At 41.5% G+C, this 16,081-nt stretch overlaps 1 protein-coding gene across 3 annotated transcripts in view; it reads right to left on the bottom strand.

The window, feature by feature from the left end:
• LOC118431792 (EF-hand calcium-binding domain-containing protein 7-like) overlaps positions 1-9,993 on the bottom strand; it is a 34,512-nt gene extending 24,519 nt beyond the window's left edge. For all 3 annotated transcript variants that reach the window (XR_004833008.1, XR_004833007.1, XM_035843130.1), the window contains exons 1-3: positions 9,842-9,993; positions 6,861-6,960; positions 3,824-3,954 (exon numbers count right to left, since the gene is read on the bottom strand). Coding sequence is in view for 1 of the 3 variants with exons in the window: in XM_035843130.1 (XP_035699023.1) it covers positions 3,824-3,954; positions 6,861-6,958 (229 nt within the window). In the remaining 2 variants the exon portion in view is untranslated. The remainder of the gene's footprint in view (positions 1-3,823; positions 3,955-6,860; positions 6,961-9,841) is intronic.
• Between the last annotated feature and the right edge of the window lie 6,088 nt (positions 9,994-16,081).

Below are 16,081 nucleotides of genomic sequence, written 5' to 3'. Positions count from 1 at the left end.
ACTGCAGCACATCAGTGGGCAGATGTTTCAGAACCAGACAAGCCTGCAGGTGCTCCAAGTAGGAGTGAACCAATTACAAGTGGTGGACTTTTCCTGGTTTTCCCACATGTCTGCATTAACAGAGCTGTTATTCCCTTTCAACAAAATTCAGACAGTCTCCTCTTGGGTGGACCTTAAGTCTTCCTTCTATAAAAAGTTGCTGGTGGACTTGGTAGCTAACAACATCAAAAGTTTACCTTACAGTGAAATAATACACATGGCCTCCTTTCAAAATCAAACCCAGCCCTCACCACAAGTCTTGCTTAACTTCAATCCTTACACTTGTGACTGTGAGATCCTTCCCATCAATCAAGTCCTCGCGTTGCCCCGGGCAACAGAAATATTCCCTGACCTGGCAAACATCTCATGCTGGAACCCACCTGAGCTGAGGAATCTACAAGTCACACACCTGCCTCCAAGCTCCTTCAGGTGTTCCTTCAAGGAGCAGTGTCCTACGTCTTGCTCCTGTTACAGTCAGGGGCTGAAATATTTGGAAGATGCTGTACAGAGAATGGTCAACTGTTCAACCAAAGGTTTAACAGAAATTCCTTCTGTGTTTCCACAAAACCTTACGCTGGTAGACCTGGGAGGAAACAACTTTCATACACTGACTCCTCAAAGTTTTTCAAACTTCACTGATGCCCGAACCTTGATTTTATCTGGAAGTGAGATCTCAACATGTGAACCAGGAACATTCAAAAATATGAACTCAGTACGAATCCTTTACCTGGACGGAAACAACATATCCACCATTGAGAAAGATACTTTCCAAGGTTTGGATTCTCTTAAAATTTTGTTCCTCAATAACTCTGGTGTGTCAAACATCCATCCATCAAGCTTTTCACAGCTGGAGCATCTGAAGGAACTTCACCTGCAAGATAACAACTTAAAACACCTGTCAAAGGAAACCTTCAAAGGTGCATCAAGACTGGAGGCGTTGGACATAGGGTGGAACCCTTTGAAGTGTAACTGTGATATGTTAGCATTGAAGGATTGGGCAGAAACAAACATTCAGTCTGTCTCCTTCGACTTCAACATCACATGCAGTAACCATGGCAACAAAGTGCTTACACAAGTAGCTCATGTCATAAAGGCAGAGCTGTCCTGTGAATCTGGTACCAGTAACCTGCATGTGTATGTCATCATTGCACTAGGAACTGTTGTAGCAATGCTGCTTGTTTTCCTGTTGGTGTATCGGTATCGAGGATTCCTCCAAGTGTGGCTGTACATGAAGTGCGGTTGGCGTTTTGATCCAAAAGATAAAGGTGATGAAAAAACATATGATGCCTTTATTTCATATAGCAGCAAGGATGAACTTGTTGTGATACGGGAGCTTGCACCAGGACTGGAGGAGCGCGGCTTCAAACTCTGCCTACACTACCGTGACTTCCCAGTAGGGGCGTGCATAGCAACAACCATCATCGAGACGGTGGAGGCCAGCAGACGGACCATCATCCTCCTCTCTCAGAATTTCGTGGACAGCGAGTGGTGTGCCTTAGAGTTCAAGGCCGCCCACAGACAAGTGCTGGAGGACAGACGGAACAGGATCGTGGTGATTGTCCTGGATGAACTTGAACTCCAGAACGTGGATAAAGACCTGCAGTTTTACCTGAAGACAAACACGTACCTGAAGTGGGGAGATCCCTGGTTCTGGAGCAAACTGTGCTATGCCTTACCCAGGGTGGGGAGGGGGGCAGAGAAACAGTCATCTGACTCTGAACACATTGATATGAAGGATGTCACAAGCCATGACTCCGGCATAGAAATGACAGAGGTTTATGAAATATAAGACTGTTGAAATACAAGGTCAAAATGATATTGCTTCACCTTACACATATATCATTGTATAACCGAAAAGAGTTACTTCACATGAAGGATCAGGAGTAAGCTAGTGAATGGGCAATCTTCTTACAATCAAAAGAGACAAAAGATAATTTTACATATTTGTATTTGCATTGTATATTTCTGTATAAGGTGATCATGGTTACGGTATCGAAAAAAATTTATATTTTGTTACAAAATTAAGAAAACGTAAGATCATTGATCAAGATATAGCAGTCAGAATTTGTAACCTCGGTGCTGCATACTCTATCCATTAGGCCACAGCAAGTAAATTTCTTTGTTCTTTGTCATCATGTTGACCATCTCCAAAGAAGAAAAGAATCAGGTGAAAACTACAATGTATTAAGCGCACATGATGTCATCCATAAAACTTAGTTGCAGTGGCCTTAATCAATCAAAATTAGATGTCAGATTTAAAAAAAATATCCTTCTTCCAAAGCCCTGCTAAAAAGCCCATGCTTTATTACAACTTCAGTTGTATGAAACACCATGTATGCTAAATCACTTGTGAAAAGTATGTTAGTCCTATTATAGTAAATTCAGGGACACAACCTTCAAATGTAGTCTGGTGAATACATGTACTACAGTAACAGAAGAATTATCATCACATTTTATCTAACTGTAGACTTCTATATTTATAAAGGCCCATAACAGCATTATGTACTTACATCTTAAGTAATATGACTGGCTTGTCCTCTACGATAAAACAATATTGCCTTAGTCATACAATGTATACTCACACCAAGAAACTATATTGATTTCATAGCTGATTGCAAATGTGTTAGTATCAGTCCCATGATTACACCTACCTTTAGGCTTACTTTCTAATCAGTACCTTCAAAGTTTAAGATGATGGCAGGCAGTAGTTTCAGTTGATTCCCAACTAATCAGTAATAAGTGTCGATATTACAGGGCTTTCATTATTAGTACGCAAGATGCTGCTAGGATCTGTGACTGTCTTTCTCATTAGCCATCAGGGTTTTAGAGCTGCCTAAGTGCTAGTAACAATTACCAACATAATGAGACATCTTTAAAGCTTAGTAGGGGAAAAGTGGTCCTTCAAACTTCAAACCATTCCAATTATAATAAAATGCATTTGATGACAAGCATAAATTATGCTTGTCATAAAAATGATAAAGGTCTTAGAAATGTGTATTTTGTTATCATTATGCATATAAATACAAAAAAACAAACAGATTGATTGCAAACAGTCGGAATTGTTTCAACCAGCATCCACTGTCTTTTGTCAGTGACACTGGCAAAAGACAGCTGTGGATGCCTTCTGAAATGTCTGACTGTTTCCAAAATCATATCCAATTGCCTGTGTAACTGCTTTTAAGCGTTATTTCTCAACAGGCTCTGTTTTCATGTTTTTATACAATGTATTTAGGGATGTGTACCTGTGTACCGGTACAGTGTACCAATACAGTACCGGTACAATCAATTAGGTACAGATACAAAAATACCGAACCCTGCCGGTGTACCGGTACTGGACCTGTATCTAATTAGTGCAAGACAGGCAGGATAACAGGTCAGGGGATGGCCACTTTGACAGATAAAATTACTGTGAAATCACCATAGCAGTCTCTGAGCAACAAGGGTCAAATTTTTGTTGCATCATGTGTCTTCTACCATAATAAACACGTTTTTATTGGTTCAAACATGCTTCTACCCTTTTTAATACATTGTTTTGCCATTATAACATAATATAACATAATATTATGATATAATATTCAATGCTATGCATTTAATATTCAATGCCATGCATTTAGGTCCGGACTCATTAGGTACGGACCTGTACCTAAACCTTTGGATTCGAATCCAGACTTGTACCTAAACGTGGGTTTAGGTACGCATCCCTAAATGTATTTCAACTTTGTTCTTTCAAACAAACAAAAAACAGTCAAATAAATTGGTGTGACCTCAGAGGTTGTCTACTCACCTTGTTGTAGCTGGTCACGAGACTTGATGTGGTCCTTGGTGTTCCCTACTATGGCAACAAACCCCGCCCGACACTCAGTGTGAAAATTCTCTGAAGACTCTCGCTCTGAAGAACCATCTTTTCGATCAGACCTATTTTTTAAAAATACATGTAACAACTTCAAGTCCTGTAATTAAGCATTTTATGATTATTGTATACATGTACATCACATTTCTTGAACCGAGTTCATTACTGTAAGACCTCTCCCCTTTAAGCTAATGATGAAAGTCTTTACACCTTCAATATTCAATTTACAGATCCGTAACACCAAAGTGTGCTTCAACTGGATATCATTTAGGGATACAATGAACATTCCAGCAGAAACATCTACTAGTACTTCGTTCATTTACATGATACAGTGGGAGAAAAGGGGCTCAAAGTGTAAGGGCAGATTAGAGTAGAAGTAGTTAAGGCATCCTTCCATCTCGAGAGGTTATGGTAGCAGTGCACTCTGGTATCATGGCCAGCGTCTAGTGTGACTTGTGTTAGTCATTTTCGTAAATGCCAGCAGTACAACAGGTCACAGTTTGGATATAAGCCAGAATAGATGACCCTTCTAACACGTACTTCCATATCCAATACATTCATCCAGGGTTAGACAAGTTTTCAGAAATTCACTTGTCCTAGCTATCGGGCAAGTACATAAAAAATTTACTTGTCCGAACCAAATTTTCACTTGCCCGAAATTTAAACTACATTTTTCTATGTGTTTTCACTTTCATAAATTTTCACTTTTGTTATTGGCTATCTTTTCCTGTGTTGACCAATGCTTGATGCAATGAGAGTAAAAGGTAACAAATATATTGGTGCACTTGACTTCAAAATTTTAATGACTTTCACGTGCACTGATCAGACAGCATTCAAATTACAATGTCCTGCTAACCATACTAGTGAGACAACAGAAACAGTTTGGACTGCCTGGTTCACTTCAGAAGATATTTGCTGAAATGAACTGGTCACTGAGAATAAAGTACACATATTTTTTCTGACAGTCAGACTCAGGGGTGAGGCACTGACTGCAAATCTGGGAATTCTTCCTAGAACTGTACGATCACCTTGATTTTTCAATTGAAAGGAATCAGTGTTTGTGCTTTTCCGACCACATCTTGTGAAGAAATTGACACAGGCATAGTTATTTCTGCTGTTTTGGCTTGATACTTGGAGTTTTTTAGTTTTGATGTGGCCCTATCATCTAAAATCGATGTCTCTACTGGCTTAAAGGAAAGCATCAGAAAATCTTCAATTCATTATTTTCCAGTAGTTTACTCATTAAAAAGTTGATTTACGTCAATTTTTACATTAATCCGCCCAATATGACCCTGTAGACACGTTTGAACTTCGCGCTCTCCTCCCCTCTCCCGCCGCGCTGGCCGATGACGTAATGGCCTTTTTCTGATTGCCTGCGCGCTGACGTCACAAATCCGAATTGAAACTTCTGGCCATGCCAGCCATTTTGCTCGGTGAACCTCGGTCCCTTCGGCGGGAAATCACACCGCCATTCTGGAAGCCAGTCCGTTGTTGTTGACAATTAACTTCGTGGACCTGTAAGTCGCGTTGTGAGCTGTCTACGAAGCCATAGTCCCCGGGAGACTGAACGTGAATTAGCTTGTCTGCAGCGGGTGAACCGCGCGGCGACGGGACGAAATCAAAACAATGGTTTTTGGGGAGGTTCACGCACCGTGCCATTCTGGACTATTACAAGAGCGAGTTCGGGTCAGTTCTTACCTTCTCCTTTCCGAACAGCACAGTGATAATTACACGTAAGCTTCCACGAATTTTGGTTGAATTCACAGTTGTAGACCTCGTTTGTTCTACTGACAACATACCCTTGATCGCTATATATCGAACAACCCCCTTTTCGCGCCGAAACAGATAGCACCGCAACTTGTACAGATCATGCGAGTTACGCCTCGCCTCTCACTTTATTTTCTGTTTCTCGGGTAAATTATCTGGACTGGTCGGTTTTTCAATCATGTAGCTTTGGCGGAGATTGCTGGGGGTTCATTCAAAACAAATCACGGACTCTGAAACGAAGCCGACATTTCGCGCCATTCACAATGCCGGCCTGTGTTGTATGTAAAAACAACAATGCTGTATGTATGTTTCGGCGCGGAAGGGGGATCGTTCGATATGTAGCGATCAAGGGTATGTTGTCAGAGAATGATTTTTTTTAATGTCCCTGCCAGTTGGACAATTGTGAATTCAACCAAAATTCGTGGAAGCTTACGTGTAATTATCGCTGTGCTGTCCGGAAAGGAGAAGGTAAGAACTGACCCGAACTCGCTCTTGTAATAGTCCAGAATGGCACGGTGCGTGAACCTCCCCCACCACCATTGTTTTGATTTCGTTCCGTCGCCGCGCGGTTCACACGCAGGCAAGCTTATTCATGTTCAGTCTCCCGGGGACTATGGCTTCGTAGACAGCTCACAATGCGACTTACAGGTCCACGAAAGTAATTTTCAATGACAACAAACTGAACTCCAGAATGGCGGGGTGATTATTTACCGCTGAGAGGACCGAGGTTCACCGAGCAAAATGGCTGGCTAGAAGTTTCGGATCCGTGACGTCATACAATCTCAGACGATCAGAACGAGGCCATTACGTCATCGGCCAGCGCGGCGGGGAGAGGAGGAGAGCGCGAAGTTCAAACGTGTCTACAGGGTCATATTAGGCGGATCAATGTAAAAATTGACGTACATCAACTTTTTAATGAGTAAACTACTGGAAAATAAAGAATTGAAAATTTTCTGATGCTGTCCTTTAAAAATGACATGGTCAATATAGGCAGGCATTCAGCCCCATGTGCTGTCACATTCAGTGGTAATTTGAGTGGGTCACATCTGGAAATTCTTACTTGCCCGTCGGGCAACTGGGGAAGCACTTCTGCTTGCCCGAACAGCACTTTTACTTGTCCGGGACAATCGGGCTAATGGACTTGTTTATCCCTGTCATCATAAATTCACCTGACACTTCTGGCTTTATATCTGCTTGAACTTACCGTGGGCTCCGAGGACTCTTTCCTCGCCGCTCTGACCGCTCCGATACGTCAGACTTCTGGCTGGAGACTGAGTTACTTCTGCGACTTCTCTGAGACATGGCTGAGAATCGAAAGGAAAATCAATGAGGCATATTGAATTCTGTCACTGGGACTTCTAGGAGCTAGGGATGCGTACCTAAACCCATGTTTAGGTACAGGTCCGGATTCGAATCCAGAGGTTTAGGTACAGGTCCGGACCTAATGAGTCCGGACCTAAATGTATGGCATTGAATCTCATATCATAATATTATATTACAATATGTTATAACGGCAAAACAATGTATCAAAATGGGTAGAAGCATGTTTGAACCAACAAAAACGTGTTTATTATGGTAGACAAATGATGATGCAACAAAAATTTGACCCTTGTTGTTTTTCTCTCACTGGGGCTCAGAGACTGCTATGGTGATTTCACAGTAATTTTATCTGTCAAAGTAGCCATCCCCTGACCTGTTATCCTGCCTGGCTTGCACTAATTAGATACAGGTCCAGTACCAGTACACCAGGGTTCCGGTATTTTTGTATCTGTACCTTATTGATTGTACCGGTACTGTATCCGTACAGTCCGGTACGCATCCCTACTAGGAGCAAATATCTGTAAGGATCAAACAATTGCTCACTCACTGTCAACTAATCAATTTCATTCATATTTTGCACAGAAATTGTACTTGGTCTACAACCCTTCAAAATAGCTCCTTTCTGCTCAAATCCCATTGTTGCTATGGCAACAGCGCAAGCAAGTTTTCGACCCAATTTTAGCATACCAGCAACATAGAAATTGGCAGTTTACGACACAATCACCTGCAAATGCTTGAAAGTTAACAAAAGACGCAAAACGATATCATTAGGCCAACGTCTAAACTTATACAAAATAGGTGTCTACTCAAGTACAGATAAATCATTGGCTTCTTGTTTGTGTATGACTGATCCCAGAAGTAGATAAATTTTTTATCATTTAAAAAAATGTCACTTTTTTCTATTAAATACAACATCTGACAAACATTAGATGATTCTGTAGTTTCTCTTTTATTAATTAATAGCATCAAACACAAACCTACCAAAAGCCTGCTTGCAAAAGTTAACTTAGGCCCACTTCAAACAGACAACACTTATATAGTCGTGCGACTGTTATTGTCTATCGTTGTGGGCAATGGTTGTCTTTAGACATGCGTCCAGAGTATTGCGGGACACCCGCAGAGCAGGATTCCATTGCAGTGCGGGCGTGACCCACAGTGACCTCTTGCTCGCAAATTAAAAAAGGCAGGAGAATTCTTTATTTTCGTCATGCAGCAGATTGGTATTTTTTGCTTGCAATTAAACATTGTCTTATAGATAGGATGCAGAGTACGTCCTCAACAAAGAATGACATCCGGAGGCCCGTACAGAGACGGCAAATCATGGCCGCCGGTGGTATTACAGGCCTTACAGATTATCATCAAGGAATAGGGACATGTGAAGGATATATCCACTGGTAGCAGGGCATTGCGCTGGAACAGGCAATTTCTGATGACAAAAATACATTTCCATTACTGACTACATGTATATTTACAGAGAAAATGCCTTTTCGAACAGAAAAAACATGCTGCAGGCTTATTAGCATATGATCCACTTCCGTCGCCGGCGATGATTCTTCTTTAGACATGTGAAGAATAGTCGCGGGCCCCCCACTGAAGGGTCGCGCGACTGGGTCCGAGGTGATCGCACGATGATTTGAGGAAAAACCTCGCTCGACTATTTTGATCCTCGACGTTGTCGACAACAACAGTCGCACGACTATGAAAGTGTTGTCTGTTTGAAGAGGGCCTTAAACATTTAAGATGTTTTTTTCTTCCGTTTTTGAGGCTACCAACTTCAATTTGCTGAAGACTTGAAGGAAAGTCGTGTAAAGTGCCTTTCCCAAGGGCACAAGATCGGTGACACGTCGGGGTTTGAACTCAGGACCTTCTGGACCCGAGTCAAACGTGCTGACGATTGCGCCACGCGGCCCCACAAATGTGTTTGTCCCTTGCCATGTACTTGTACCAGACGTTTTACACTTGTCCCTAAATTTGGATTTAAGGCTATATCTTAGAGCTAATCTAAATACCAAAGTTATCTTTTTCTCCTTGTTTAATAATTGTGCAAATTTGTGTGCAGTGGTCCAAATCTATCAGTTCTGTTAGCTTTGTGTACCGACCTGTATCTGTATCTGTATCTATATAGCCGGTATAACCGCCGTTCGGCGTAACACACCAGCTTACCTGGTATAATTTGCCAGTGAAGGCTAATTTTACCAGTAAAAATGTGGTTGAGGTTTATTTTTTTTCAAGGAGGTTAAGGTAGCAGAACACAGTATTAGTGGGCGAACCCCGGGGTCTATGACGCGGGTACATAAAATAGTACGGATAAACTTGTTGAAGGAGAGGCAAAAAGCCTTATTTGAGGGTCAGCCAGATATAACCTGTCCTACGTGGTCACGGAAGGTGTCAACTGCATGGTTTGGATTGTGAAAGTTTTCTATTTCGTGTATAAATGCGCCGCATTACGCAACTGCCCTTCTAGTGTGAGCCGGCTGCAGTTCTGTGACCTCCGCAGAGGGGCATTTCAAAGAGGGCGTGAGAAGAAGATACGCCGACAGGATTTTTTTGTTTTATAATATTTTGTGGCTTGTACCTTCAACTCAAACATATCCGATTTTGGTATTCCAAAAGTGCACCCTACTATATTTTTTAATGCGTCGAAGCCAGCCACCTTGAGGCTCTTAACTATAGAAATCCCCATAGGCCGAAAACTGTGTTCTGCTACCTTAACGTTATATATCCTACTTGGCATTTTGTCCAACATGATCTCGCCCCCCTCCCCCTTCATAACAATCGCTACATCTCAGTGCCTATGGGCTAATATTCCACTCAAAACACTTTGATTCACAACAGTGACAATTCTATAGGTCGTCATGACCTCACCTGATTTGTACAAAAGTCACACAAGGCTCCAAATCGGACGTATTTCACCACAGATGACCAATGTTTACGTCTGTTTCTACGGAGTCTGGAATGCTCCCGCGATCTTCTAACGCGCCTGCGCAGGCTTGGCAGGTCAGGGGTCACAGGAAGGATGCCTGATTACTCCATTGTTGACTCCAAAACGCACTTAGTGGTTTTATGTCCATTGTAATCACAATTATATTGAACATGTTCTAAATCATATTGGTTACAAATGTGCATTCCATTATTGAATCCCCTCTAGGATGCATTGATGAAATAAAGGCACAAAGACACATACAAGCAAAGTACATTTTCATAAAAGTTTCAATCAGATCAAGGAGGTTAAAAACACGATCAAAATTAATTTCAGCAGCACTGAATGAATGTTAAGTTCAATAATGAACAGTAGTCGCCTGGTACATCGCAGCACTTTGAATAGGCGAATTCCGCACTTAGGCTTGAACAAATTAAACAAATACCAAAAATGAATGTTAACAGTCAGATAAAGACTTAACTAACAAAAACAAATGAACGCTCAAAAGATAAAAGCTAGAGATAAAAACGCCGACCACTATTAACAAGACAGACTCATCTATATATTCTATTGATATTGCAAGATTCAGATCACAGACAGTCTAGGCACCATAGCATTCGCAATAACGTTAATTTGACCTCAAGTTAAACTAGCTTCCTCATCTCATTTTCAGTGCAACATAAGTGCGCTGGGTTGCCAGACCGAAGCTGGGGGCAGTGCACACTTACATTAGAGAAGGAATGCCTTATGAAAGACAATCTGTCTTTTTATGTTTTCCCGATAGGGAATATTGTTTTTGCTGGTGTGTTCTTTTTATTTTTATCCTATCAGTAGCCAATTAGAGCTTAGAGCCAATCACTGCCGTGAACCAATCGTAGCTTAGAACTGCGTTAGCATATTTTCAGTATGAATAAATATGAACAACAATTACAGGTTTGGAATAGCTAAAACTTTATTTTTTAGTCGCACACAATGTTATAGGATGGGCCTAACTGTATACAAGTAGTATGATTATGTCAATGGCGTGGTCCAAAAAACAGTTGATGCAATTTTGTTTTACTCGCTCACAATAATGTGATATTGTAGGGCTAGTAGGACTGTGCGAGCCTAATGGTGTGCGAGTGGCTATCTTGGCAAAAATACTACATGGAAAACATTCTGCATTTTCGCGAAAATTTTACCTTTTCTAGTTTCAAATAATATGTCTTTTGCGTGTTTGCAAGGTGTTCACGGTGATATTGGAGGTTCAATTGAAAATGACACCCAAGGAGAAATAATACATTCACACTTGGTCCCAGCGACCACTCAAGGGACTGAGAAACGTGGCTGGAATGAAATCTAGAGGTGAATGACCTTTGCGGAAAAAATGCTTGCTGTTTGAGCAAACTATATATGGTTTCATTGATGTCGGAATACTCAAAGTCTAAGGCCCAATTTACACGAGGCACTTTGAGCGACGTACGTCGTTTGATTTTTTGCCTCGTGTAAATCGGGCCTAAGTTAAGCATGTTTTCGTCGGCGTTCGTTTGATGACTGGCAAGATGTGCAATGAATAAATTGCTCATCGTGCCCAGTGGCGTTGAACTTTTGTTGTGACAAAATAGCTCAATGCGTTATCGTGGGAACAATACTTACTAGCTTCATTGACTCGACAGCGTTTAAGAAAAACAGCGTGAGTTTGTCTTGAAGTTTTTGTTTGATACATATACAAACAGTAACCTATTTCGGCTTTCGGAGCGGCTGTACCAGTGTTTATGGGAGCACTGATTCGCCATTTTCAACATCGTATAAGGTTCTCTACGCTGGGGAAGGACTTTTTATGCCACTCCGACTAAGTCTTTGTGCCGGCCAAGTCCCAGCGTAGAGTACTTTATCCCATAGCAAATCAGTGCCCCCCCCCCCCCCAAAAAAAATTGCCATGGTTCCCAGAGAGGCCGGTGAAGGAGGCTACCTCACCCCCCTCAGAACACATTCCCCAGTTATTCGCTGTCTTCATCTTTGTGAACGGGGTCTTACTGAACAGTCCCCGGGCAATCAGCTTGGCGGCGGCGGCTTGTTGCTCTGCATCTTCCCGCCTCCGCACCGCCCAGACAGACAGAGCTGATTCATTATCATTATCTCCCTTCTGCTCCGGAATTGATTGTGGCAGTGTGTATGCACCTGAAGAGTTCTGTCGCCATGAGATGCCGCTGTCTAAATCATCTGGAGAGTTGTAACGTTCCGTACGACATGTATATTATTAGTTTTCTTTGTGCTGTGGTAGGAAATGATTCCTGTCAGATATCCTGACTCGCCCACATGCACATTTTCTCACGTTTATGCCAATCAAATTTGCTCTTTGGGGGGCTATCTTCACCGCGCACAAAAGGCAGTCCCATCTCGTCCGGCGTCAAAACGGGAAAACAGCCCCGAAAATGAGGTCCGAATCCGACAAACTCACCCAAACATACTCATCAAGCGCCATTACAAGTTGAAAGGCAAGTCACCAATGATTGACTAGGATAGTGATGAAGAAAGGAACATGCTTTTCAAAGGAGTCGTTTTGTATAAAAAGATGAAAACAGACTGACGCCAAGCAGAAATGAATTTACCGATGGCCTAGGGAAACCTTATTGTCCTTATTTACCCTCCACCTTATTCTAATGTGCAATTACGTAAGACAGATGTGCAATTTGTATATTTTCGAACACGCTTCGCTATATTTACACTGCAATGTGCCACAGGCCATTATCTTGTGAAGTATTTGCTGTGGAACATCTGGCTTCCTCTAATTGGATGGGGATGATTATTAACAAGGAATCCAGACTGGTGCAAGGACCCACACATTCCACCCATATAAAATTCATTTAGCTCCTAGGGCAAAATCACTGAGGTGGGCTTCGTGGCCAAGGCTATGGTTGGAATCATTGTATAGCATATTTACAAAATGATGCAGAAAAGTACAATATGACGAATTGTAGACTCTACATATAGAAAAAGATGGTCAAATTGCCACATGGACATTGCCCAGTCATCCTGCCTTATATTTTTTCTAAGGGAAGATGTCTGTCAGTTGCATTTCGACCCATGTTACATATGGGGCCTGTGCGCATGGCAAGATCATGTGTCAAACCATAGCCCATGGATTTCTCCACAACACATAACAGCTTTTTTCTGTTTTTCTTCTTCAATTAATATACATCAACTGTGCTTCATAGAAAGACAAAAATTTACATATGGAGAAATATGAGTGTCTGTGGGTGTATTGTGCCTCAAAGGCTCTTTTACTCTGCATCTGACACAATTAAGATCTGATATCAATACGTAGTGCTTTCGTCACTCGTGATTATTTCATTACTTATGCCTTCTCGTAGCAACGTCCAACACACAAAAGCCGCCTTGATGTTATCAAATGCATCAAGTCTACAGAGAAGTCGACAAACATGCCTTGCTTTTCGTTCTGTAATTCAACACTTATCCCGCGCTATGCACACGCACTTCACTCTGACATAGTGAGATTCTAGAGTTCTTACATGAACTAGTGAATGTTGTAATAATGCAAACTTAAGCCTTTATTGCCCTACAATGAATAGTGATGTAGACGGCAAGAGTAGAAACACAGCTAATGCATCATTGATAGTTTTATAATTTCATTCACGCTTAGAAGGAAGCATCACTTTAAAGTAAATTCTGTTCAATTAAATGAACGTTCGTAGATTTCTACAATTTTCAGTGGAACAGGTCCCTTATCACTCCAGCTGACTTCGTTGATACTATGTGTATTGCCTACATAAACAGGGTCACGATTACAAGCACAAAAACCAATGACTCACCGAATTTCCGGCCGTCTTTGTGTGTACTCACTTTTCTCCTGACACGCGTTGACCTTACTGAAGTGTGACGTCAGGAGTGGGTCAAAGGTGATAACGTCAGGAACGATAAGTCTAAGAGCAGATCAAATGAAAAAAGTATAATGGGCTGTAAAAATAAACTTTGGGGATGAAAATGAATACTTTAAATTTGATACGCGAAGAAACCAGTTAATTGCACGTCGGATAAACGCACACTTCGGTCAATTGCACGGAATCCCAAAATCCCGTGGCGGTGCTGTCCAACTGGGTAACTTCGCATTATCGCACACGCCGGATAATTGCACGGGATTCGCTGGCAAATTGGGTGTGCAATTAAGCGGCTTCCATTGTACAAAGATCACTGCCTTCGCACTCTATATCTATGGATGTTAATAGCTGAAACGTCTTCTATGGGACCAATCAATATGATTTACGGGGTGGGTGGTTAGAGGTGGTGAAATGATACTATTTTGGGACGCGATGCGTAGGCGTCGGCTCATCCGTCCTTGGTGCCGAATGCATGGTTCATCAGGCTGGCATAGTGTTTTATCGTAGTCGACATGGAGGCAAGTAATCCCCAATGATATACTTGGACCCTAGCTGTTTGCACGTCTGTTACGCGTGTCGTTAAGTCCATATATCGTCATACCATGTTCACTCAATACACCTCACTTTAAGTTCAAGGCAACCCTTATATGATCATTGTACACATGGATCAATTCCATTGAAATAATGATTACGTTGATGTAACTTACAATATTTTCTGACGTATACGTTACGTCTAAAAGAATCATGAGATGGGGTGATTAGCAGAATAATTTAAACATTTCAAAGATGTACAGGACAGACAAAATAACACATCTGTTTATAGATTTGACAACGAGCACAGACAATACAGAGACATCCTAAGTCGCTTCATTGGTATTAACAGCATTAATGCAGTAATCACTACCATTTATATAATAGCATTAACCTCTTTCAAGGCGTTATACAATACCTTTAAACAAATTACGTAGGTATGTTAATCTCTAAATACAGAAATATGGGGATGATAAGCTTTAGGAAAATGATCATAACGGAGTCATAACGGACAGCATACTATGTTACTTTGAATAAATAGTACACCACGGCTGTCTGTATACATATATAAAAAAAACACATTAGAGACAGGACATTCCTAAAAGTAACGACGTTATAGAATATCTATTAGATATTTGTATATATCTATGATACATTTCTGTGTGTGGAGGGCACTGTCCCTGGTGCTGAATATACAGTGCTTAGTCTCTATTTCTGTCCACGTCAGCTAGAGTTTATATTAACATTGGGAAGTTGATGGTGGCCACCTAAACACTAAGAAGAAATGCATGCTGCTTCCTCTTGGTCGATTTAAAAGCAGCGGTCTTAATGCATGAAGATGACCAAGGTTGATAATGTGCTTCTACCGATTCCGTGGCTATTTGGGGAACATTTTCCGCGTGCTCGATTAGAAGTGCATAACAGTCTTTCCTTGGACCGGCTGCTGAAGTTTGAAGGATAAATCCATTAAGTCATAGAGACAGTGCCACCGTCACACAGATGAAAATGCCACGTTGCTGATGAAAGTGGTCTAGCACTGTGAGTGGAACTTGTTATCACCAAGCACAGTAGGGGCATCTTCTCTGAATAGCTTCAAAGAACGCTTGCAGATAGATGTGCAAAAGTTAGGCGTGACGGGTTGTTCGGTGTAATATAACAAGCTGCTGCCGCGCCGCGTGCCTGCGAAGCTGGTGTGTTACGCCGAACGGCGGTTATACCGGCTATATAGATACAGATACAGATAGCAGGAAGCAAAACACAGTAAGCATTCCCTTGAAGTGTTTTCGTGCGCCTGGTTATTTCCGTTAATCTATCCTTGATTAGTTCATTAGACACCGTCGCGTGTCATATCTATATATCAAAACAACAGCAAACTAGGGCATCACACGTACAGGGTAATATCCGGACATTCATCCGTAATCATCACTTATTGCCACAGTGCTTTCTTTGTAGATTTTGTATGATGGTTGCCAAATTTTATCAACTTAATTTCTTACCAAAAAAAATATAACTGTTTCTTTGATTCTTTGTGTGAACGCTTCGCCGACAAATGTAAGCATTATGAACTATATATTAGTTTAACATAATATGTAGTAGCAATCAAAATTCTATTCACTCGATATAACAAATCAAGAGCTTCTTTGTATCGTCCTCTCCGTGGTAAAAATAGCTCCTATAGAAAATGTTTACCTCCCAATCTGCGTCAGCTAAACGTGGTACAGTCTGTATATGATGCACAGACCAATCCACACTGAAGAAAAAGGGGGATAACTCGCA

Source organism: Branchiostoma floridae, chromosome 15 (assembly GCF_000003815.2).
Source record: "Branchiostoma floridae strain S238N-H82 chromosome 15, Bfl_VNyyK, whole genome shotgun sequence".
In the NCBI taxonomy this organism is placed as follows: domain Eukaryota; kingdom Metazoa; phylum Chordata; class Leptocardii; order Amphioxiformes; family Branchiostomatidae; genus Branchiostoma; species Branchiostoma floridae.
Note: the sequence above shows the minus strand (reverse complement) of the source record. Positions and strands in the feature narration are given on the sequence as shown.